At 41.0% G+C, this 22102-nt stretch overlaps 4 protein-coding genes across 5 annotated transcripts; 2 read left to right on the top strand and 2 right to left on the bottom strand.

Annotated features, from left to right (window-relative positions):
- Nucleotides 1–275: 275 nt before the first annotated feature.
- On the bottom strand, nucleotides 276–10539 carry lemd3 (LEM domain containing 3). Its single transcript, XM_058066581.1, has 13 exons — nucleotides 9290–10539; nucleotides 7538–7578; nucleotides 7183–7252; nucleotides 6204–6277; nucleotides 5745–5824; nucleotides 5516–5661; nucleotides 5286–5387; nucleotides 4567–4669; nucleotides 3375–3553; nucleotides 3220–3301; nucleotides 3036–3141; nucleotides 2874–2952; nucleotides 276–1627 (listed from the first exon to the last, which is right to left on the bottom strand). Exons 1-13 carry the CDS (start codon nucleotides 10479–10481, stop codon nucleotides 1449–1451), a joined length of 2433 nt encoding a protein of 810 aa, XP_057922564.1. The 5' UTR covers nucleotides 10482–10539; the 3' UTR covers nucleotides 276–1448.
- A 1319-nt stretch (nucleotides 10540–11858) lies between these two features.
- Nucleotides 11859–16574, bottom strand: tmbim4 (transmembrane BAX inhibitor motif containing 4). The gene is made up of 7 exons (XM_058066595.1): nucleotides 16380–16574; nucleotides 15783–15891; nucleotides 14413–14518; nucleotides 14148–14181; nucleotides 13953–14070; nucleotides 13779–13824; nucleotides 11859–13438 (listed from the first exon to the last, which is right to left on the bottom strand). Exons 1-7 carry the CDS (start codon nucleotides 16468–16470, stop codon nucleotides 13232–13234), a joined length of 711 nt encoding a protein of 236 aa, XP_057922578.1. The 5' UTR covers nucleotides 16471–16574; the 3' UTR covers nucleotides 11859–13231.
- A 480-nt stretch (nucleotides 16575–17054) lies between these two features.
- LOC131125242 (beta-2-microglobulin-like) lies at nucleotides 17055–18444 on the top strand. Its single transcript, XM_058066600.1, has 3 exons — nucleotides 17055–17221; nucleotides 17493–17768; nucleotides 18080–18444. The coding sequence occupies exons 1-3, from the start codon at nucleotides 17143–17145 to the stop codon at nucleotides 18091–18093; spliced, it is 369 nt and encodes a 122-aa protein (XP_057922583.1). The 5' UTR covers nucleotides 17055–17142; the 3' UTR covers nucleotides 18094–18444.
- Nucleotides 18445–19332: 888 nt separating this feature from the next.
- On the top strand, nucleotides 19333–22012 carry LOC131125243 (beta-2-microglobulin-like). Of its 2 annotated transcripts, none has more exons than XM_058066603.1 (4): nucleotides 19333–19495; nucleotides 19936–20208; nucleotides 20438–20471; nucleotides 21780–22012. In XM_058066603.1, exons 1-3 carry the CDS (start codon nucleotides 19423–19425, stop codon nucleotides 20449–20451), a joined length of 360 nt encoding a protein of 119 aa, XP_057922586.1. In that variant the 5' UTR covers nucleotides 19333–19422; the 3' UTR covers nucleotides 20452–20471; nucleotides 21780–22012. The 2 variants fall into 2 exon arrangements, with proteins under 2 accessions (XP_057922586.1, XP_057922585.1); XM_058066602.1 differs by having other exon boundaries at nucleotides 20438–20475; nucleotides 21783–22012.
- The last annotated feature ends 90 nt before the right edge of the window (nucleotides 22013–22102 follow it).

The following is a 22102-nucleotide window of genomic DNA, read 5'->3' as shown; positions in this document are numbered from 1 at the left end:
ATATACTTGGGAAACAGGCACCAAAAGTTGTATTCATTTACAGTGCAGCCTTGACCCATCTAATATGGGGGTACATTGAATTATTGCAGCAGTGGATAATATTCATGCCCTCAAGACCCAAGTACAATGTAGCCAGTGTACTTATGTATTATTAAATGTGCAGTTTCCATTTGTGACCATTACTAATGTTGGGAGCTGATATACTGTAGAATATGCTGTAGAAATATGACACTAATCAATGCCGCAAATACAAGATTCCAACACACGTTATGTATGCAGATAGAAGTCTTATATCTGAAAATGCTCTTTATTTTGTTGTTTTACACATCCTGACAATTGTCTGGCAGTGGATGTACGGTTGACCCTTCATAGAAAAAAAAATCTATGACGACACACATATGTAACAGGTCCAGTGACATTATTAAATACATCACCATGGCTGATTTTAAAAAATAATAAATACAGGAGCATTTGGTTTAACATATGAGGAGACGGCTACAAAATACCAAATGTGAGGATGTCAAATTTTCTAACTCAGTGCCATTCCCCCAGCAATGCAGTGCCCATCTTGAAAAAATGAAAACACACAAATTTAAGGCACAGTTGGGATGTTTGTGAACATTGGTCAATGTGCATCATTAGTAAGGACTACAGTATACACTGCAAATACTCAATGTATTTTTCTTCTTCAAAAAAAATGAGTTACGTCTTAGCAGGTTCCTAAGGTCATGGTGGCGTTTTAAGGGGGAGAAATAGCTGACCTAAAAAATAGAAATCATCAAATACAATTCAATTGGTAACATGAGTGAAAAGGGCCAGACGTGACAGGTAAATAATAAACATAAATCATAACATTACATACTGGATTACAACTGAGGAAAATGTAAAATAACTCTCCCTCATTCTGTTATTGGTTTCCTCCCTTAAGCTGAGGTAACATTAAGGGGAAAAAAGTCATGGAAACAAGAGCTCAAACAACAACCTTGCATATGCACTTGATGTACTTTTAATGCGGGTTATTCTATAAAAGCTTGTGCCGTCATTCCCGTGTATTTACACAGCATGTCCTCTTTGAGTCTGCTCATGCCTTCCCCGCGTAACAAAGAGGGAAAACCCACATCTCTGTCCTCAATGCTGACATGGAGGCATACAGCGACGCATGCAAAAGCCGAATATCCGTAGCAAGCTGTGGTATCGATCCATCAGACTGTGGAAGAGACGGAGGCGGAGGAGTCTTTGCACGCATTGTAACAAATCCAGAGGTTATCTGTGACCTTTTTTAATATGAAGATTGTAGAAAACCAACACCGTGTCACTGACAGTTCCTCTGGAAAAGACTCTGGAAAAATAAGTAATATATAAAGGTAAAAAAAAAAAAAAAAAAAAAGGTCTCCCATGGCAGACTTTAGTCCTCCACGTCGAGCAAGGAAAAACTGCAAAAATTCATCTCACGAGAAGCCTGAGGAGTCGGTCGAGCCGTGGGGCTGGAGACCTGGTGTAGTGTTCGTGGTGCTTGTGGCATTGGTGTGGAGGCTGGAGGCCGTCAGGGGTGTGCTGCAGGCCTGAGCCTGGGGGAAGCGCTGGTGGTACCGGTCCAGGCGCAGGTATTTCACGGTCACCAGTTTACCTGGAAACACAAGAGAAAGAACCATGTCACTGAGCAAATACTTCATTACTTCAGTTCATTGAACTGGGCCAATCGTTAGCCACTTTTATGGGAACTGTTAGCCTGGTAGTTTGTAATATTATGATGGTTTCTTTTTTCATATACAGTGCCCGACTAAAATATTGTCACTTATCCAAGCTGTCGGAACAATAAATGACATCATTTGGATTCAGAAATTGCTTGTATGAAAAGGAAAAAGCCTCTATAGATTATTATTTGCTTCTTTCTCTTTGGGCTTTTCCCTTCAGGGGTCTCCACAGCAAATCAACCATCTCCATCCAACCCTGTCTTCTACATCTGTCTCTCACACCAACTACCCTCATGTTCTCCTTCACTACATCCATAAACCTCGTCTTTGGTCTTGCTCTATGCCTCCTACCTGGCAGCGTCCTTCTACCAATGTATTGACTGTCTCTCCTCTGGACATGTCCCAACCATCTCAGTCCGGCCTCTCTGACTTTAAAGATTACTATTTGCTTATTATGGCAAAATAAAGCCTTGCATCATTTGTTGGGTTTTATCATTTCATTAGGGCAGAAAGGTCAGATTGCGCTTGGACCAAAGTCTTGTCGCATACCAAAATAAGTGCTACAAAAGCGGAATACTCTTGCTGGTACTGGATGTTGCCAGTATCGAAGACAAACTTACATAAATGTCCCATGTAAATTCATGTGATCTTCCCCGATGTTTACCGTGGCACCAACCAGTTCCCATGCTGCTGCTTATTTTCTTTTGATCTCTATATTCTTTTTTAGAAATGTCAAATAGCTCCGGGAAATCTAACAGGGCAAATATTACCTTTTCCTCCATTTTAACCTGCAAGAGCGTACCGATTAGCATCGTGTCATTCATTGGTCGATGAATAAAACTCCAGCTGATTGGTCATTGTCATTGAGCGACAGCGATGAAGAGCACAAATTTTCACAAGCCGGAATCTAGCATGTCGTTTGGCTGGATGGTGACTTGCGATAATGGCCCTATCGCGCAGGTTCCACTGAAAATGAATGACGAGGCAATGTCTGCTTGTGAGGACCCCAATAAGGTTCTTATTTACATGCTATCGCTCTTTGAAAATGGAATTTGAAGCACAGATGACAGCTTAAAAGAAACATACTCGGTGACACAAAAAGTAAAGCTTCAGATTGGTATATGTGAGTTTTGGAGATGTCGTCAAGTTCAGACTTGTGAAAATAATGAGTCAACTTACCATCAAACCAAGAGCCGTGGAGTGCCTTGAAGGCTTTCCCTGAGTGTTCTGCAGAGAGGCACTTCACATAGACGCAGCCCTGCGGAGAGAGACGGCGTGAAAATCGCTGCGGTCAATTGCGTTCGATGGCAGCAATCAAGCGCGGTTATTGCGCCTGGATACCTCTCGCGAGTTCTTGTCGACCGCAATGTGGACGATGCCATTGTTATCGCTGCATTTCTCCAGGATGGCCTCATGGATGGCGAGATCCCAGTTCTCTCCAACCTCCCTGATGATACACAAACTAGCTATGAGCTGGAGGGAACAAAGGAACTCTCGGTAGTTGGTTACAAAAACAGACACTCACATGACTGGGTCAAACATGTTCCTGATCTTAAGACACGGGGTTAGGCTGTTTGGAGGGGAATTCCTGCGGTCCAGCGGGAAGGCTGAGAAGGAGAAACAGAAGATGAAGGCGCCGAGTCAAAAGACAGCAAAGGGACAATGTTACAGGTTTGGTACCTTTTCCCTGCCAGACTTTCGAGGGGATTGAGGTGGTCTTATCGCAACTGAGAGACGGTTGGATCCACCTCCAGACAAGATAGTCGGCCCCCCCAATTATCTGGCTCTCTGTTCGGATTCTCGATTCGTTCGCAGACAGAAAGCTCACTGCACGCTCCCAAATCCTCTTCATTTTCTTCCTGCAAAGCAAAGCAACAACAGTTGTGACATATTATAAACGGAACAGTACAGTGGAACCAGCTTAAGTCTGCCCCACTTATGTCGGCACCAAACTTTTTCTGAGGGTCACACACAATCAGACTGAAGTATGCAGGATACTTTAGATCAGGGGTGCTCAATAAGTCGATCGCGATCTACCGGTTGATCGCGGAGGTGGTACTGGTCGATCGCTGGTCGATCGCGGCGTGACATTAAAAAAATATCCCAGCATCAATGCCGTCACTTGATTGATATACAGGGCAGCCATTCAGATGACAACTGAATGTTGCCCTTCGGGCGACCAATCAAATCAAACAACGTCTCTAAGTGCAGCAGAACTTACGATGTCAGCCTATCATCCATCCCCGTTACTTGATTGACATACAGGACAACCAGTCAGATGACAACTGAATTTTGACCTTTAGGTCACCGCTCGTGCGTAAACAACGATGCAAAGTGCTAAGCTAGTCGGCGAATTGCGTCAGATTTTAAGCCCTCGCTAAAGTTTATGGTCACTAAAATGAGTGAAGGAGCTGGACCAAGTAAAAAGGCAAAAACATATCACTTCCATACGGAATGAGAGGTGGACTTTTTTTTTTTCACAATGTCTTTTTCGAAGTGCGTTTGCCTGGCTAACCTGGCTATCAGCAGCTACTGTCCGGACTATGCATCCCTGGCTGGTTCAATTCAGTGCAAGTCATCAAAGTAAACTCAGGTAATTACAAAAAATGTTAATAGTTAATTATGTGTGTTTTGCAATATTGGCTCATTTGGTTATGTAAGGTACATCAACATACATTGTACGTACAAATAATCCTCAATACATTTGAAAATAAATAGATGTTTTGCATTTTTGTAGTGGGTAGATCATTTTGACTCGGTCATTTTAAAAGTAGCTCGCATGCTGAAAAAGTGTGAGCACCCCTGCTTTAGATATCCCATAACTATAAATATGTTCTTTAGCAATCTCTGTTTTAGCAGCGGTTGTACTCACCGGTCCTTAGGTTGGACAAGGGAGTCTCTGACATGGGGAATGGGCAAGTAGGGCTGAAGGTCTTGGTTCTCTTGGCATGCCTCATTATGGCTCCTCAGCACATCTGAACATCACAGTTGCGGTTAAATAAGAAACACATCAAACAAACCAGCAAGGCAAATACCAAATACAATAACAATACTATACCAAACATGCATATATATTTATACTGTATATTTTATATTTTCATTTTTAATACATGTGTCTGCACCTACTTGACCAAAAGAAATTCCTAGTATGTGTTTGATCATAAATTTTGGTTTCTTCTTACATACACACTAACCTGCCACAACCACCTGCACAGTGAAGATCACAGGTCTACCTTTACAAAAATTAACTTCATTGAAAAAATGTTTATTATTGTCGTCATAGTTTTCAGTGGCATTTTAATCACCAAAGTCTGAGCTGTTTATAATATTGTTCCCATTTCTTGTAGCTAAAGAGACACCAAAATATATAATAGTCAGGAAATTGAGGAGTGAAATATTTGGTGAGTTTTCACTGGGTGCCCCCGGCTTCCTTCCACATTAAAAAAAAAAAAAAAGCATGGATACTTTAAATTGTGCGTAGGTGTGAATGTGAGTGTAAATGGTTGTCTATATGTGCCCTGTGACTGGATAACGACTAGTCCAAGGTGTACCCTGCCTCTTGCCCAAAGTCTGATGTGAGGTATTTCTTACCAATTATCCTCTCCACCATGTGGTACATCTGCCTGGTTTGTTCCTCCTCTTTCTTCCAGCGATACTTGACGTAGCAGACCAGACCCCACACGCCACCAACAACTGCAGACACGCGGCCACATGATTCGCAAGTTGAAACATGACTAATGAAAGGCACATTCCATTTGAATTCTTCCGAAATTAGAAGTACAGTTAGGGCGGTTTAAGAGACTGTGACGTTTTTTCCTCACCGGCCACAAAAAGGAAGACTCTGCTGATGACGGTAAAGAAAGCTCGGCGGAAGCGGCACATGAAGGGCATCTTTGGATGTGTCGATTCCAGCCGGGAGATTTCCGACACATCAGTCATGGGCTCATCGGCTACCTGCCCGATGAGCCTGAAGACATGCATGAAGAGTAAGTCTCGTGTGCCAAAAAAAAAAAAAAACTCATTAGCATGAAAATGTGTGCCATGTGTTACCTTATCCCAACATCTTGGCATGTCCGGTTGATCCACTCAAGTGACGAGTAGATTAAATCTTCATACTCCTCATTTTGAGCCTAGCAGTGAATACACAATACGGATTTAGCTGCCAGATCATTTAATATACGCACACTATGACAATCCCTTGAAAAAAATATATATATACAGTAGCAACATAATGGTTAAATGAACAGCAAATAAATATCCACAGTGCAACCCGGGTAAGTCGACCCTCTTTAAGTCCTGGTCCATGGTTTTCTTATACTAAAAAGTGCCAAATTGAGGTCGACATACATGGTAGACCGCTTTTGTCTACAGACATGGTTCTTATGTCTCTTAAGCAATGGCTAGTTTCGGTTTTGGTTTCCGATATGTCAACAATCGCTTGTTGACACCGGTCAGACAGTCTGAGGTGTTGTCGACTTAAATGGGTTCCACTGTCATTATGTACTATACCATCAAATATGCAGAGGCCTCAGCTATGGACAGACTTCTGTTTGGGTACTGCTGATCTCCACAGTCATGTCGGCCTGCAAAACAACAAAATGCTCACATGAACAAACGCTACAGTGTTGGAGAGGTGGGAAATGAAAACTTGATGGCGGTGTATTTTACAATACTGATTTTGTGCGTTCGCTTCCTTACAGAGTTATGAACACTGCGTAATATATGGTCAGTATAAAATATATATTTTGTTGCATACTCACATTGGGCCTGCCTCCAGCATGTTTGGCTAATGTGACGCCTCTGACCCCCTGCTCAAGTTCAGTATACGTTGGAACAGGAGGGCAGGGCACGGAACAATTGTACATACATGCCGGTGTGCAACATGCATTGAATCACTCTAATGAGGTCACTCCTCGCGTGTTCTTAATGACGACAGACAACTCGGAAAGCGAATCACAGACTCAAAATAACTCATCTGCAACCACCTTCAAATGTGTAAAAAGATGGGTCAATTGAAAATAATCCGAAAAGTAAGACTGGAATAAATTCACGGTGAGGGAAATGATAGTTAAACTGTGGTTGGTCACACTCCCGAGTGCTTCGGAGGACTTCCGGTGTTTTATAGGAGTTGATCAACAGTATAGGAGTTGATAATAAACTTTTTTTTTAAATGTCAACTTTTAACATCCAACCATATGTGTTGGACCCCAAATCCGATCCAGAAGTAGAGACTGAGCATTTCTTAAGAAAAGAGGTTACTTCAAAACGTCTCTCACTGGTAAGTAGCTTTAGCATTTTAACATTGGTACCGCGCCAGTGTTTAAAACTACTTGGATAGAGCCTCTGATTGTGGGAAACCGCTATTAGTAATCTCCATAGTGAGCCCAGATAAAAAAAAAATGACAGGGTAAACACTTAATATTCAGTACAACGCTGCAGTGACTAAGCAACTTTACTACTATGTGCAGTGCTAAAAGTTGGTAGCTACCAGCAACGTGTGCCAGATGGTCGTGGAGATTGAGAAGCAACTTCAAGATGAGGTCCCTCACAGGCTTGTCCTACGGAAAGGGGGGAAATAAATAAATTACAAAGCAAACTTCATTGATGGCGGCTTCAGTTCGGATACCACATAGGAAAACGAACCACAACAGTTTGAACAATATTGCAACCCAACAAGAAGGGTAGGATGACCTGCATCGTTACACAGCCACACTAAAGTCCAAATGTGATGAAGATTTCATTTCTTCTGTCAGTTGCCTTTACCTTTACATGCACTCTCATACAAACAGTATAAAACTATAATTGTATCACAATATTTGCAGTGGCAGAAAATATCTACTTACATATGTATCATCAAACTCACTGCCAAAAGGGTGATTCTTAACTGCAACAAAGAGAAACAGACAGTGATATTAAACAGCATTGAACATTAAAACATTGGAAATAATGTATTAAATTGTCCACAAATAATTTTGATTGTGAAATATTGAAAAACAAAAGTACCGTATCCCGCCATCTTTCTGCTCCGAACATGCAAGCCACGCCTCATGCAACACATACTCACACACGCTATATGTTGGCGCACACAAACACACACTAGCCGTGTTCATTGTCAGCTTATGACAACAACCTTGCAACGTTTAGCTACCAAGAGTATCATTGGAAGTTTTGCCAAGGACAGCATACCTGCAAACAGTTCCGCTCCTGTAAATGTGCATGCGCGACAGCTGACATTGACGGCCATGATCAGCAGCTTAGGTTGAACGACAATTTCCATTGAATTTAATTTGCAATTGTGAAACAATATAGGAGATGTTTACTATGAATCTACACTTTGAAATGACTAATGGCAAGGTATGCTAGCCAGTGGTGTTCTTCTTACCTTTTGTGGTTTTAAAAACTCACTAAGTGTTGGTATCAAATCGATTTTCACAAATATTTGCTCGTAATGTTAATTTGTTATCCAGTAAATCTCCGCCTATTAGAGGTTGAACAGTCACTCCACTGTAAATTGTCCATTTTCAAGTATAGATTTTCTTTGAATGTTTTTTCTAGAAAGTGGCGTGATGGCGCTATCCACAGGGGGGGGAAAATAGAAGAGTTGTGCTGCTACGAATCAAGCGGAGGGTGTGTCACAAGTCAATTCATAGAACATTTTGCAGGCGGAAGATGACAAGTTGTAAACTGCATGTTTTGTAATGACGGTACTGAACACTGTATGGCTGTAATTGTTTCTCGGTGTGCAACAATGAATTTAAACATTTGACACCAAGATCGGCATATTATTGAGCTACGAGTATTGAGAAAATCAGCATTTTAAGTGTTTTTTATGGGGGTCTTGGAACTGATTTCTGCTAATCGTGGGGATCTTCTGTCTGAATATATTGTTATATATATATATATGTTATATATGGTTCACAATGGTTCTTGTCCACAGAAGGGCTTTGGGGGTAAAAATGAATGAGTTTGAATGAGTTGTATGTAGGAAAAAAACAGTACAATTTAGTGATATTTAGTGTCCGATGTTCCCACTCTTCTTTTGTTGTTTTGTCTTATGTAAGATTCTGTGAGTGGAAAAAATCACTTATTGAATTGGTAACTGCTGTGGTGTGGAGAAGTGGTAGGATTTAATAAGCTTTGCTTCTTCCTGCTCCTTTTCAGACATGTGTAGTAATGAGGTGTTGTGTGTGTGTGTGTATGTATATGTATATATACATAAATAAATATTGTAAGTGTATTGTATTGTAAGTGTATATGTGAGAAACAATAATGTAACATAATATGCATGTCTGAAATTAACAAGAATAAAGAATTAAGAAGAAGATATTGCGACATTGTCGTATATGGTAGTTTTTATAGATTGTTAAATTGTTCATAAATATGTTTATCCTGTATTTTACTCTGAATATAACCACAATTAACAAATTGTGGTTATATTCAGAGGCAAAAAAAAACATTTAAGGATCTTGACATTGTGACATAAAAGTACCCTATCTCGGTATCAGATTGATGGCACAAATCGGGCAGTATCGCCCATCCATTACATTTAAAGTTCCATCTTGATGTATGGATAAAATCTGAAGTGTGATACTCACCGACGCCTTCCACTTCCGGTGACCCAGTGCCTCTCATCCGGAGGTACATGAGGCCCAACAGGAGAAAAAAGAGGCAGGCTGCGGTCAACAGGAACATGGACAGGTAGTGGGCGGTGAAGCTGCTCGGGGTCGCCACCTCTTCCCTTTTGAACTGCTGGAAAATGTCATCCTCCGGTCCGGCGGGTGGCTTGTCCTTTTGCAGCGGGGGGCTGTAAGAGTGGTTGGGGGAGTTGTGGTTGGAGTGGTTGGCCCTGTAGGTCTGGGCCAGGCTGCTGTAGGTGGAAAAGCGCGGTCTAAGGCCGATGCTGAACCGACTTGGTGTACTATTCTCCTCGTCGGCGTGGTGGTTTTTGTCCGCTTCTCCTCTGTGGTTCTCGGAGAGGGACACGTAGATAGTCTTTCTCGTAGAGTCCCTTCTGTTTGAAGAGTCTCCTTCGTCCTCTTCCCGACGTCTCCCCACCATATTTAGACCCCCGGGTGTGTGAGACCCACGGGCGTTGGCGTGGGGTAAGAAACCAGCCTTTGCGTGGCCCCGTCTGGGCTCCAGACTACCCCGCTGTCTGTCTCCACCAAGGCCCCAAATCCCCTCCTCGTCCGAGTCGGAGTAATTCCCGGCTAGCTTGCTGCTGTTTAAGTGTGACGCCCTGCTGCCATTTAAAGAGCGAGGAGACTTGTCTTCCCCGCCGTCAGATTCGTCCTCGGAGTCGCCATAATCCCTTCCATCCACTTCCGGGCAAGATTTAACACCGAGTCCCCAACTCGACGAGACCGTGTCTGGAGAATTGTTCAGTGTACTCCCGGCGCCATGTCGACTCGTAACGCACGGGGCTTCGGCGGGCTTTTTCGCTTGTTGTTTCGGTCCCCCGTCGCTTCTTTTCAGTGGCGTTTCAGCGTCAGACTCGTCCGAGCTGAACCCGAGAACGGTCGACTTCCGGCCGGGTCTCCTGCTGGAGCTCAGGTGCGTGACGTCACGACTGGCTGGCCCGAATCCCGCCGTGTTGATGTTGATGGCCCCGCCGCCGCTGCGGGTTTTGGCGGCTCGAACCCCTCGCTGCTGCTGCCGCTCCTCCCGAAGCTTCTTCAGTTTCTTCAAGTACACCGGTCGAGTTCTTTCGGTCACCGGCCCAGGAGTGAAACCAAAGCGCTTCAATTCGGAGAAAATATCCTCGTCGGTTAGCTGCGTTGACGCCATCTTGGTCAAACTCTTTCGCAAAGGACTTTATGACGGAAGTGACGTCAAGAAAGTGACAGGATGCCGTGCAAAGTATCGTCTCTGATCAAAGGCACGCAACCTTAAAGAATACATACGTTTAAAAAAAACATGGAAAAAATAAACGACAGTTCTACATCCCGCCCACTAGAGTAAATTATAAAAATACATGGAATACATTTGGCATCTTACATTTGCATCGTTTGGTTAATTGTCTTTGTATATGTATGTTAACGTTTACACACGTTTACTCTATTCTCTATTCGTAACAACTTGTAGTTTGTCGTGCTGGTATTGCATTTTGTATTGTATTAAATTGTAATGTTTAATATAAAAATGTTAAAATATTTTTCTGCTGTCCCATTTCACACCGTTAGATGACAGTATGTACCTTTGAAATCTGTTGCCAAACCCTTAATGGCTTACAACGAGCAAAAGTCAACGCCTTTCATTGGCAACTTCTGGACCACAGGTGGATGTGAAAGAACAGTTCCTTTCTCAAACCTCGTTGTTATATTTCTTATTTAAACGTGTGTTTGTTTAAAATTTAAAAAAATATGGGCTGTGTAGCTGTTTTGGACAATCATTTCCACACATTAAGGAGCTGCAGTGTTATTCAGCCTGAACACAATCTGGTACCCCACCAAACAATGGTTCACAAAAGGTGTCCAGGGGTGGATTAATTAGGATGGATTAAAAAACATGGCAGAGGGCACCGCTTGCAAAGCTCAAGCTTCGAAAGGTGTGGAAAAACCCTGGCAAATTGAATCCTCCCCCGCAAGGCGTTCAAGATGCAGGCCGGGTGACCTGGAAAAGCCAAAAGGTTGCAAGTGTGGACGTCTGGGAGCCATAAAATTTGTCAGTTTTTCAAAAATATATTCATTAAATCATGTAGTTTTGTGGTTGAATATGCCTTATTAGTCAAAGCATATGTATATTTAAGCTAAATGAACACAAAGAATGAACGCACAGAACAAAGAATGTCTATTTTTCATGAAAATTTGTGTAAATTGTCATTTGACCTAAATATGATGCGTAGACACACACACACAAAGGCGGTCTCTGAGAGGTGATCAACAATTTGCAATCTATACATTCAATGATATTTCAAATTTATCAGCTAAACTTTGTCAAATCGCTATCATTAGCTGACAACAAAGAGTGCATGTTGGGCATAGTTTACGTACCATGGGGGAATCATATGGAGAACTTGCTGCAAACAGTCCCTTTAATGTACATTGCTGCTGTTCTTAAATAAATTTTCAAAGCTGTGTAATGAATTTCATGATGTCATTTGAACACAAAACCTTCTACCTGGCCTTATTGGGCTGTGGGAATGCAAGACCGACTACAATAACATCACTTCAGATATTTAATTACAATAACAACATGCACAAACAAGAATTTCCAGTAAAATCAAGTACTACTTAATTAAGAATAAATAGGCAGATGGTGAACCTGCACGTTTCACATATTGTGTTTATGTACTGAGAAGCAATACTCGCTCACTAGAAAGTAAAACTGTCACAAACAGAAACTTAACCTCACATCACATCTCCATATGTAGTGAAACTACGCCCCCTAGTGGCCCCGAGCAACATAGGGATGACATCATCACAGCAACCCTTGGGGTTAATGGAAGCCGCCACGTCACTGCAGCATATTTGCATCGTGTCTCGAAATTGCAACGATATGCTGTGAAAAATTAAGATTGCTGCTGTTATGTGATGTATGAGCGTCACGTTTCTGCACAACATTTCAAAGGAAACTTCCATCTTGTGTTAAAATGCATTGCACATAGCCTCATTTATACTTTTAACACTACTCCGATCGACACCAAAACAATATGTACAAATCTTCAAATATTTTTAAGCATTCAATAATCATCAAAAACAATGATTTTGCAAAATAAAACTACTACCACGCGGCCCTTGCAACCGTGTTATTTTAGTGGCGTGCTTTTGTTGCGAACTGAAGTCACTGTCGACAGATAGAGACGCCACATTGAGCGCTGAGCCGGACGTCAACGTCACCGCCATGTTGGATGGGTCAAGACTGTGCAGTGAATGAATACAATTCAATGTACTTACTTTCATAAACCAGCTTTTTTTTTTTTTTTTACAAATAAATGTATACATTTTATACAGTCACATGCACTAATATACTCGAGAAAGAGTTATTTGTTTTGGGTGCCTAACTTAAAGGAATTAAATTAAACTTTATTTGTAGAAATGTGCCTTATGAAAGTAAGGCACTTATATTCAATTACAGCGAGGCCTTTACCCATCCAATATGGTGGCGACGTTGATGTATCCAGCAGTGGACAAACCCGCTCGAAGCGGCGTTTATCCATGTCTATATGGGTTTTTACACTGGTAGAATTTCCGGGTTCACAGGCTAAATGACTTTTAGTTCACAATGGCTTCATACAAGACTGCATAACAAACATGTAGTGGCATCCCATAAATTATAATGTAATACAGGATTTTTTTTTTTAACCATTTCAATTAGTAAGACGATACATAAGGAGAAACTTAACTTTTGTGAGAGAACGAATGATGTATGTTGCATTAAGACTAATTGAGTCATAATTGACCTCGATATGAAATAAATTAAAGCTCAGATATGGACTGCTTACCAAAGACTTGATTCGAGTCGGTACCACTCACACAGAGACGATGAATTAGATTAGTGATGGAATGATTGATTTTGGGAAGCAGAGCAGCCTCTTTTCAGTGCTTCTTCATCGAGTCGAGGATACGCAAAATGTGAAGGAAGAGATTGACGATGTCTAGGTAGAGGTTGATGGACGCCAAGATGTGTTCCTCGGGTGACAGCTGTTTCATTAGCAGGTGGGTGTCATAGATGATGAAGCCACAAAAGACTAGCGCCCCGGTGCCGGCGAACAGCAGCTCTGTGCTGTCGCTATTGAAGAAGACCTGTCAGTGACAAGCGGGCCGAGATGTGATAAGTGTGACATGGGAGGATACAGATGGACTTTCAACAAGTGGACCACAAAGCGAGAGGGGAAAAAGTCAGCAACCCGGATATCGCCAAGTAGATTGTTAAAGTGGCCATGTAATAATTAGCGTGATTCACTTTTAAAAAATAGAACTCTACAGCGACAAATGTGCAACTTATCTTTTCTAAAGCGGAAAAAAATAAGAACCAATGTACTGAGCACTCCTAAATGCAACAAATGGCACACATCCTGTGCAGTAAACACATTGTTGCATAATGCTATGATACATTCTCACTTGACAGAGGACATCAACTCACCCTCATGACGCTTGCAATTAAGAGGATCCACAAGCAGGAGAAAAGACTGTAAGCACAGAGGAGAGCAAAGTTTGACTTCATGCGTTGGCAGCGTGTCGCTGATAATACCCATGTGGCACACGGTATTTAGTTGTGTAGTAGTACTCCGATGTTTCAAGTCGAGGTTGTACTCACACTGCTCCCAGTTTGGTGAAGTCTCTCTTGGACTGGAAGGTGTAGGCTGTCAGTCCAGCAAACACAGCGCAGGTCAGGAACAAGGCTTGGAGCACGGTGGAGTATTCGTAGAAAGTCACTGTAAGTCAAGACCACAACGCTCTGTCATGACGACAGCCAAACCAGAAGCTGAGTGATACTCGGTTAAAAACTTACGAGCTGTGGCCACAGAGATTGCCTCCAGTAAAGTCTGCAAATAATAAGTAGTTCAGTTCAAGTTAAGAGGTATTTATAGTTTTGTTTTTTAACGGCAGGTCAGCATGAATGACCACAAGGTTTTATCATTTGGCATTCAACCTTAATTGTCATATATGACCATAAGAAATAATAAAATGTTACTTTCCTATAGATTTCCTATACATTTAAAGGATTTATCAACGCTATTTCCATTGGTGAAATAAATGCTTCCTAATTGTCTTACAAATAGAAGCAGCAGGTAGAGGTTGACTGGATGCTGGTGCCTATACACAGCCAAGGCCAGGAGTAGAACCAGGGAGCCCAAAGCTGAACCCAAAACCACAGCAGGGCTGAAAAATATGACAGGTACATGTCAGCCTATCAATCAAATGAATAAAAACAAATGTGCATACTATGGGTAACTCAAGTATTTGGGTTATGGGTTCAGTTCTCTTTTTAAAACGCTAAGAAAAATGTTACAATGGTATATGACCTTCAAAGACACTATGTGGCAGTGAGAGCAACACAGACTTTGTGTTTTCTTACATTGAGTAGTGTTTCTTACATGAAGTCTCTGCTTTTCTTATTGAACACGGCTGCAAAATAACCCAAAATGGAGCCAAGGGGGGTCGCAGGTGCCATCATTTTTATAAAAAAAATAACTAATAGTTTGTTTCATGGTGCCTTTTTGCTGTTTTGTTTTCTGGTTTATTTTATTTTGGAAATGTGCCACAGGCCTATAGGAGGTATAAGCCATGTTCCAACAGTTGGCCCCGGGGGCACACTTTGTGGACATTAATGATTTGCGTGATTCCCCAATAGTAAAATGCATCAAGCAAAAAAAAAAAACTTCCTGTTTTTCCACTTTTAATGTGCACGCCTACTCGCTATCTATAGTGACCAAGTGGCTAAATTATCATCACAGATCTCTTCTGCTACGTCTTATTGTTTGGCAAAACTGGCATGCATGAGGTGGGTTATGAACCGCAGTTACGATGCATATCGCCACAGTCATTGTACTTTGTTTATGAGCAAACAGGAAGCGCCAAATTCATTCTGTGGCAAGACAATTTTACTGAATGTCTGAATGGGAAACTGCAGATGACACCCACACAGATATTTTAAAAATGTCAACCATTTACACTAAACCGGAGGGAGACATTTTGACATATTAAATTTAATACCTCCCTTTCGAAAATTCAATTGTATAATTGTAAGACCATTTAAGGCCTTGAAAATCGAAAGTCTGTCATCTTCATTCAGCTGTTCAGAATTATGAATATAAATTAATGTCTCCTGTGCTACGTACAATACATACGTTGTTTTGCAATGCATTATATGGTATATAATGTAGCTTCAGGTATACTGTGTGGCTCCAAGCTGCTGTTTCACGTGTGAGATGTAGAGAGAAGTCAGGTTCGGCATACTGGCTTGTGTTTGGAGGACCAAGGAATTGCTGCATGGTTCTCATGTGTAGCTAAGTCTGCCTGCAAGACAGTTAAGTGATGCGTGTTGCCTTTACAATAAATGGCCAACTGAATACAGACATCCTGACGTGCACTTATTCAGCCGCCATTGCAATATTTAAACGGGTTTGTAGTTTAGACACATTACCTGTCATGGACAAAGTCTTTGATGGTCTGAGAGAACATAAAAAGGGCAGATGTGGCTGTTGTCAGAATAATCTGCAAACTCAGCAGGGTGTACACCTTCCGCAGGAAGTCTAAATAGGAAAGAGTGCAAATTAGATCAACTGAGAATAGAACTCTGCTTTGCTCATTTTTGACAGCTGTGTCTCAAATGGAACCCATGGTCAGTACACTTTATTAAGTACACTGAGCACTTAGTTCCAGTGGGTGGGAATTTTGACAGTTTAGAGCTGTCCCCCATTGTCCATCGCTGCGTGCGCAGCATTTTCGCCGTTTTGAGTGCAGCATCCGGGTACTGACAGCTCACTGCATTTCGCAGTGGAACTGCACACTAAAGACTAAAAGTACGGAAGTGCGCGAATTGAGACAGCAAACAGCTTGTTGACATAAAAACCATGAATTCAAGTGGTGAATGAATCACACCCACATTACGATTCAGCAATTGTCAAGTTTAAATAACTTAGTCTATTCGAGCAGAACACTCACATTAATAATTCTCTATCATGTAGCTTAGTGGCTATGTTCTACCTATACGCCATAACAGTCGCGCTAGTTTACATACCCATGCGTATTTGGACACTAGCAGTGGCGACGTTTGTGCCATAGTTGAAGTCGTCCTCAATTGAAGACACTGGGTACTTTTCACTGCTCATGGTTGCAAAAGAAATCAAAATATCGTCGTCTATGCTCTGTCTGATAGAGAAGGGCCAGCCGTCGAGAGGCTACATAGGGTGCCACTGGGCGCGACAATATGACGTCAACAATGGAACGTTGGAAAACTATTGAAACAGCAACGATATAAATGGCTCAGAAATCAACGGTGATTGACAGATTAGTTATTTTCCTGTAATATATAATTCCTTCGGTATTAATTTTAAAGCATGTTCATTTCATGAAATGATGCATTCACATGTTTGTCAAGTGCTGTACATACAAAATAATGCATTTTAGTGCGTGACGCTCAACTGTGACGTCATTTTCAGGAGACAGGGTTCGCCGACGTTTGAATGTACAAACAATAAATACAATGAAACGCAATATGGGTTTGGGTGAAAGGTCGGTACACATAGAATGTGTGTTTTTTTTAATATCCCCGTTTATGTGGGTACATGTCGTCGTCTTTACATAGTGAAAATCCCCGTGTTAAAGTTAAGCTAACATCTTTACCTGGTAACACAAAAGCTAAAAGATGATTGGTACTGATGCAGTTGCAGTGGGTTGGCCTCAGCGCGAGTATATCCTGGTGTGCCAAATACTTTCGTTTTAGTTTTTCCGCTTTGGACAACAGTGAGCTAACAGTGAGGTCACATTGTGAATAACAGTAGATGGTCGTCACCAACATGAGGCTTCTGGCAATTTCGGCAACCGTCCTTGCCGTTTGTTGGATGGTGGACTCCAAGTTCAGTAAGTATGAAACATGTAACATGTAAATCGTTGTCGACTTGGTTGGGTTTCGATTTCATGGAACAACGCAGTAGCAGTTGGAAGGAAATGAGTATGAGTAAATTATGTGTGTTTCCTCTATTGCTAAGATATACAGTATACTGTACATAACCAGAGTTCACATGGCAGAACTCTTCTTCTGAATATTGATGATATGATAAGTTGGGTATTTGACCTCATCAGAACCGATGTCGCAGTCTGGTTTATAACACTACTTCCTTCTCCACGTTAGGTTCACCAAAGGTTCAGGTATACAGCCACAAGCCAGCACGCTTGGGTGAGGAAAACACGGTGATCTGTCACGTAAGCGAGTTCCACCCTCCTGACATCAACATCCAGTTGTTCAAGAATGGAGTCGAGATCAGAGAGGCCGTTCAGACTGACCTGAGCTTCAAGAAGAACTGGCACTTCCATCTGACCAAGCACATTGACATCATTCCCGCGGAGGGAGACAAGTACTTCTGTAAGGTCATTCATGGGATGGAACTCGGTAAAGACTATGACTGGGGTGAGTAATGAAGTACTCCGGAACATCCAGAGTTGATTTGTGGGAGTGAAGACATCCCATCACCATTTATGAAGCAAAATTAATATGACTTGGACTTACCCTATAGTGAATTACCTGCTTATAAAAACACACATGTATACAGTGTAACATAAGTGTATAAATAACTAACGTCATTGTGTCTCAATTTGCGCACTTTGAGTGTGTCTGCGCTTAAGATAGAGCGTGAATTGAGAACCAGCCTTGCAAATTCATAGGTGAAGTGATAAGTACAAACTAGATGGTGTTTTATAAGATTTATTTTTTTTTTCCAGAGCCCAACATGTGAGCAGAGGTCGGGGCTATCAGTGAAGCCACTCGGAATCCACCGGGAATCACGCGACAATTTTACCATTCATTAACACTATCTTCTTTCTATAGATCTATCTAGAACTACAATATATGGATTTGGTTTTGAGTCACACCATTACTCAATTTTCTTCTCACCTTCAGTCTTCCTACGGGGAAATATAAAATATGGCAGTCAATAGTTAATTCAATTTTAATTCTTTGTCAGTTTGGAGAAAAATAATGAAGGCAGTGTACCTTGGCTGTTTGTTTTTGCACTTTTGTGCTAAATATCTTGATTTGGGTAAGACAATGTGATTAAATATGTTGCCTATTAAATTTCTCTAAAAAAAAAAAGCCTGGTCATTACACGTTTGCAATGTCTCCCAGTCAAATGTACATGAGAGAAATGTGGTGTTTTCGAAGAAGAAACGTCATTTAATGTGTTGTATTTTTAATATAAGTTAATTATTCATTGCGGTGATCACCTCAAAGCGAAGGGGTGTCCAAACTTTTTCCACATACAGTACATCCATATTCACATACCAATCCAATGTACGTGAAGATATGCTAAGCAGTTACGTATAAACACATTTAAAATTTGTATACATTTCCTCATTATAAAATGTATATGGCAATATATTAGTTTGACAGTCAAATATAATATATAATAGATTAATTTTGTAATCTGTTGTTTAAAACTAATGAAAAAATAATACTGTGTTTTATTTTTGGATAATGAATTAAAAACAACTATAATTGCAGATGACAGACTGCTACATTTTTTTAAAAAGTTGCTTAATTTGCAATTTTATTTATTTATTATAAATATGCCACAGACCAATAAAAAGCAATCAGGCAGGTATTTGGACACCCCTGCCATAGCGGTTTAGGCCTCATAATCTAAGTATTGCTGAAGAATGTAAACAATGCATTGAGGGCAACTTCAACAACAACCCTGTGCAGGTGCTGCCCCATGTGCCAAGGTGGAAGGATTATTACCAAAACAGCAACAATAACCCAACCTCAACTGACCCCTGGTGTAAATCTACTTAAAGTGAGTACTTAAGGTGGGTCAGGTAAAACAAGAGAAACATAAAAACATCTAAGTCTCATGGTAATGCGCAATATAAAATGGCGTCGATTAGTGACTTCCACTCAGGCACAGTGGTAGGCTGGGTTATTGTGGTAGGCTGGGTTATTGTGTTCGGAGCACACCAAACTGGGCGGAGTTGTAGTCAAGCGTGGCACCGCCCGCTCTGCAAGCACCACACATTTCACTTTCGTTTACAATTATGGCTCTTTTTTAAACCGCGCATTTGTTAACATCATGAATATCCTTGTCTACCCACGTTTTTTCATCATCTTTTTGTGTCTCTTGAGCTCTTCGGTGACCAAAGAGTGTGAGTAAACTTAGAGATATATCGTTATGTTATATTAGTATGTATAAACATAGTATGCTAACACGGACGTACCATAAGCGTCCATTTGGGTGAGCACAAACGATTAAATGCTATTTTTACAAACATTTTTTACATTTTTTTAAATTTCAGTCACTTTTGTTGTTTGGTTTAGTTTTTTCTGTGTGTACTTCCTTGAAAGGTTTAAGACTGTGTTTTTTTCAATAGGGACTCTCATATTACGATTAAAAGAATCCTATAAAATACCGTAATGCTCATAGTATGATACCAGCTATAGTCATATTAGAACCACAATTAGCAGGGAATCGAACTCGTGTCTCCTAGCCATGTAACTAACCACTCGTGCAGCCCATAAATTAAATCTCATCCATTATTATTTATTATGAAGTATTCATTGGGAATCCACTGGCTTGTGTTTCCAGCTCCACCAATAGTTCAGGTGTACAGTCGGACACCGGGATACTTAGGGAAACCCAACGTCCTCATCTGCCATATGAGCAACTTCTACCCACCGCTGATCAAAGTCGACCTTCTGAATGATGGCAAGGTGTCGACGGAGGCCACTGAGACGGAGCTGTCCTTTGAGGAGAACTGGGAATACTACATGACCAAATATATTCCCTTCACCCCACAAAAAGGGGAGGAGTATACCTGCCGTGTGACCCACATGGGAGTATCCAGATTGTTTGTTTGGGGTATGTTTGTTTTGAAGTCATCCAAACATCACATTGTGCAAGAAAAAGAAATGTTACACAACATAGTCGCACACAAGTACACAAAAACACCAGTTTGCGTCACTATTATGGAGTTATTATGCACAGACTGAGAACTCAATATTAACAAAATACTAAGTATAAATACACAAGTATAAATACATTTCAATATTTCACATTGAATGCCTGTTTTTTTAATCTCTGCCTACAGAACCTGATACCTAATTTCTACACACTCCCTTTTTTCAGGTATGTACTGGTTTCATTATCTCTAATTATGTAAAGAAATACGTATTGATGCTTGGTGCCGAGTTGTTCTGTGTTATTTTGCTTGATGACAACAGGTCTGAAAAGATAAAGTCTGTGTTTTTACATTTGATTCATAGTTACTTTCTAAGGACTAAAGTTTTTCTGGCATCAGTGAGCCAAAAACACACCCTTTGAAAAGGAGAAGTTTGGTGGAGCAGGATTGTGTCTCAACCGGTTGGTTGGGTAAGCTGAAACAAAACAATGTGGAATGTAGGATGGTGACAAAGAGTGTCATGGAAATTTACCACACAGGGGTGACATCAAATAATGTACCAAAACACCTGCTTGCAGCTGCCATGTTCCACTGCCCTTATTCTGAAGGGACATGTGGCATGTTGACGCTTGCAGCACACACACTCAGGAGTTGCATGGCCCATTCACATGCAAAGTATAAACCAAGGACAACAGACAGAGTTGCGGAAAAAGTTTACTACATTCGTCCCTCACTTAATATCTGTTTTTCCCAAAATTATTAATAAATGATTGCTGTTTTGTGGTTGATTATGGCATATAAGACAAGTTATTAGTAGTATTCTGTTCGCTAGGCATTAGTCGTGTTATGACATTACCTTACTCACTGCACGTTGACTGGTTATTGAATCAGGAGAGCGGACATCAATTGCTGAGACAGAGTGGGGGGAAAAAAGTTTCTCTCAGTCGGTGTGGAAGTGGTAATATTTTGGTGTCTTTGTCTTTCTTCTCCACTTTGTTTGAAAACACAGAGTTTAGAATAAGTAAATTGGAGAGGCTAGCTAAAGCACTCGCTAGCTTGCTATGCTAACAGCGGCCGTCTGTTATGTCAATGTGATGCAAACAGAAAATAATAGAAGTGGAAAAGAGTGAAAAACTTTTCTATGCTCTAAATTCGGAAATGTTCCTTGAATCCTACTTTATTGAAATTCAGTTATTGCGGTCAGGTCTGGAACCAATGAACTGCAATAAACGAGGGACGAGTGTAGTCATAATAATAAACAGCGACGCTGTTATGAAACAAAACAGAGCAGGAAGGCAGCCCAGAAAGACGCCAAAGAAACGGGGAAAATGTGACAAATTAAAACCTACCAGAAAAAGACCAAAAATACTAAGCTAGTAACTAACCACGCTGCCTGAAACACAAATCAGAGACCAGGAAGTAACCAAAATGGTCTATTGAGACGCAAACCATGACGCTTATAGCTTTACCAACATTTTTCAGGTCTGATCTTGTCTGGATGTGGAATTAAGAAATTGCATCTTTTGTCTTTCAGTTGAAGGCACGTCATCGATGGCTTCCACTCTCTGTGGTTGTGTCTACGGAGAAAAGATCTTTGAAGTTTGAAGTGTGGACATTACAAGAGGAACTTATTTTGTACTTTGCCTTAAATGAACAAAAAAACACACATTTTCTGATGATTCCCTTAACGTTTTCCGCCCTCAAACTGTAATACAAGTATAATAAGTATATAATAAAACAAATAGAAAGTATTCAGCTACTCAACCTTGCCTTTGTGACAATAATGTTCATACCTGTTAAATTGCCAGTGTCACTCTAACATAGTGGTAACACATTACAATAATGTACACAAAA

Source organism: Doryrhamphus excisus, chromosome 3, assembly GCF_030265055.1.
Source record: "Doryrhamphus excisus isolate RoL2022-K1 chromosome 3, RoL_Dexc_1.0, whole genome shotgun sequence".
NCBI lineage: Eukaryota > Metazoa > Chordata > Actinopteri > Syngnathiformes > Syngnathidae > Doryrhamphus > Doryrhamphus excisus.
The sequence above is the reverse complement of the archived record's forward strand: the minus strand, read 5'-3'. Positions and strand labels throughout refer to the sequence as shown.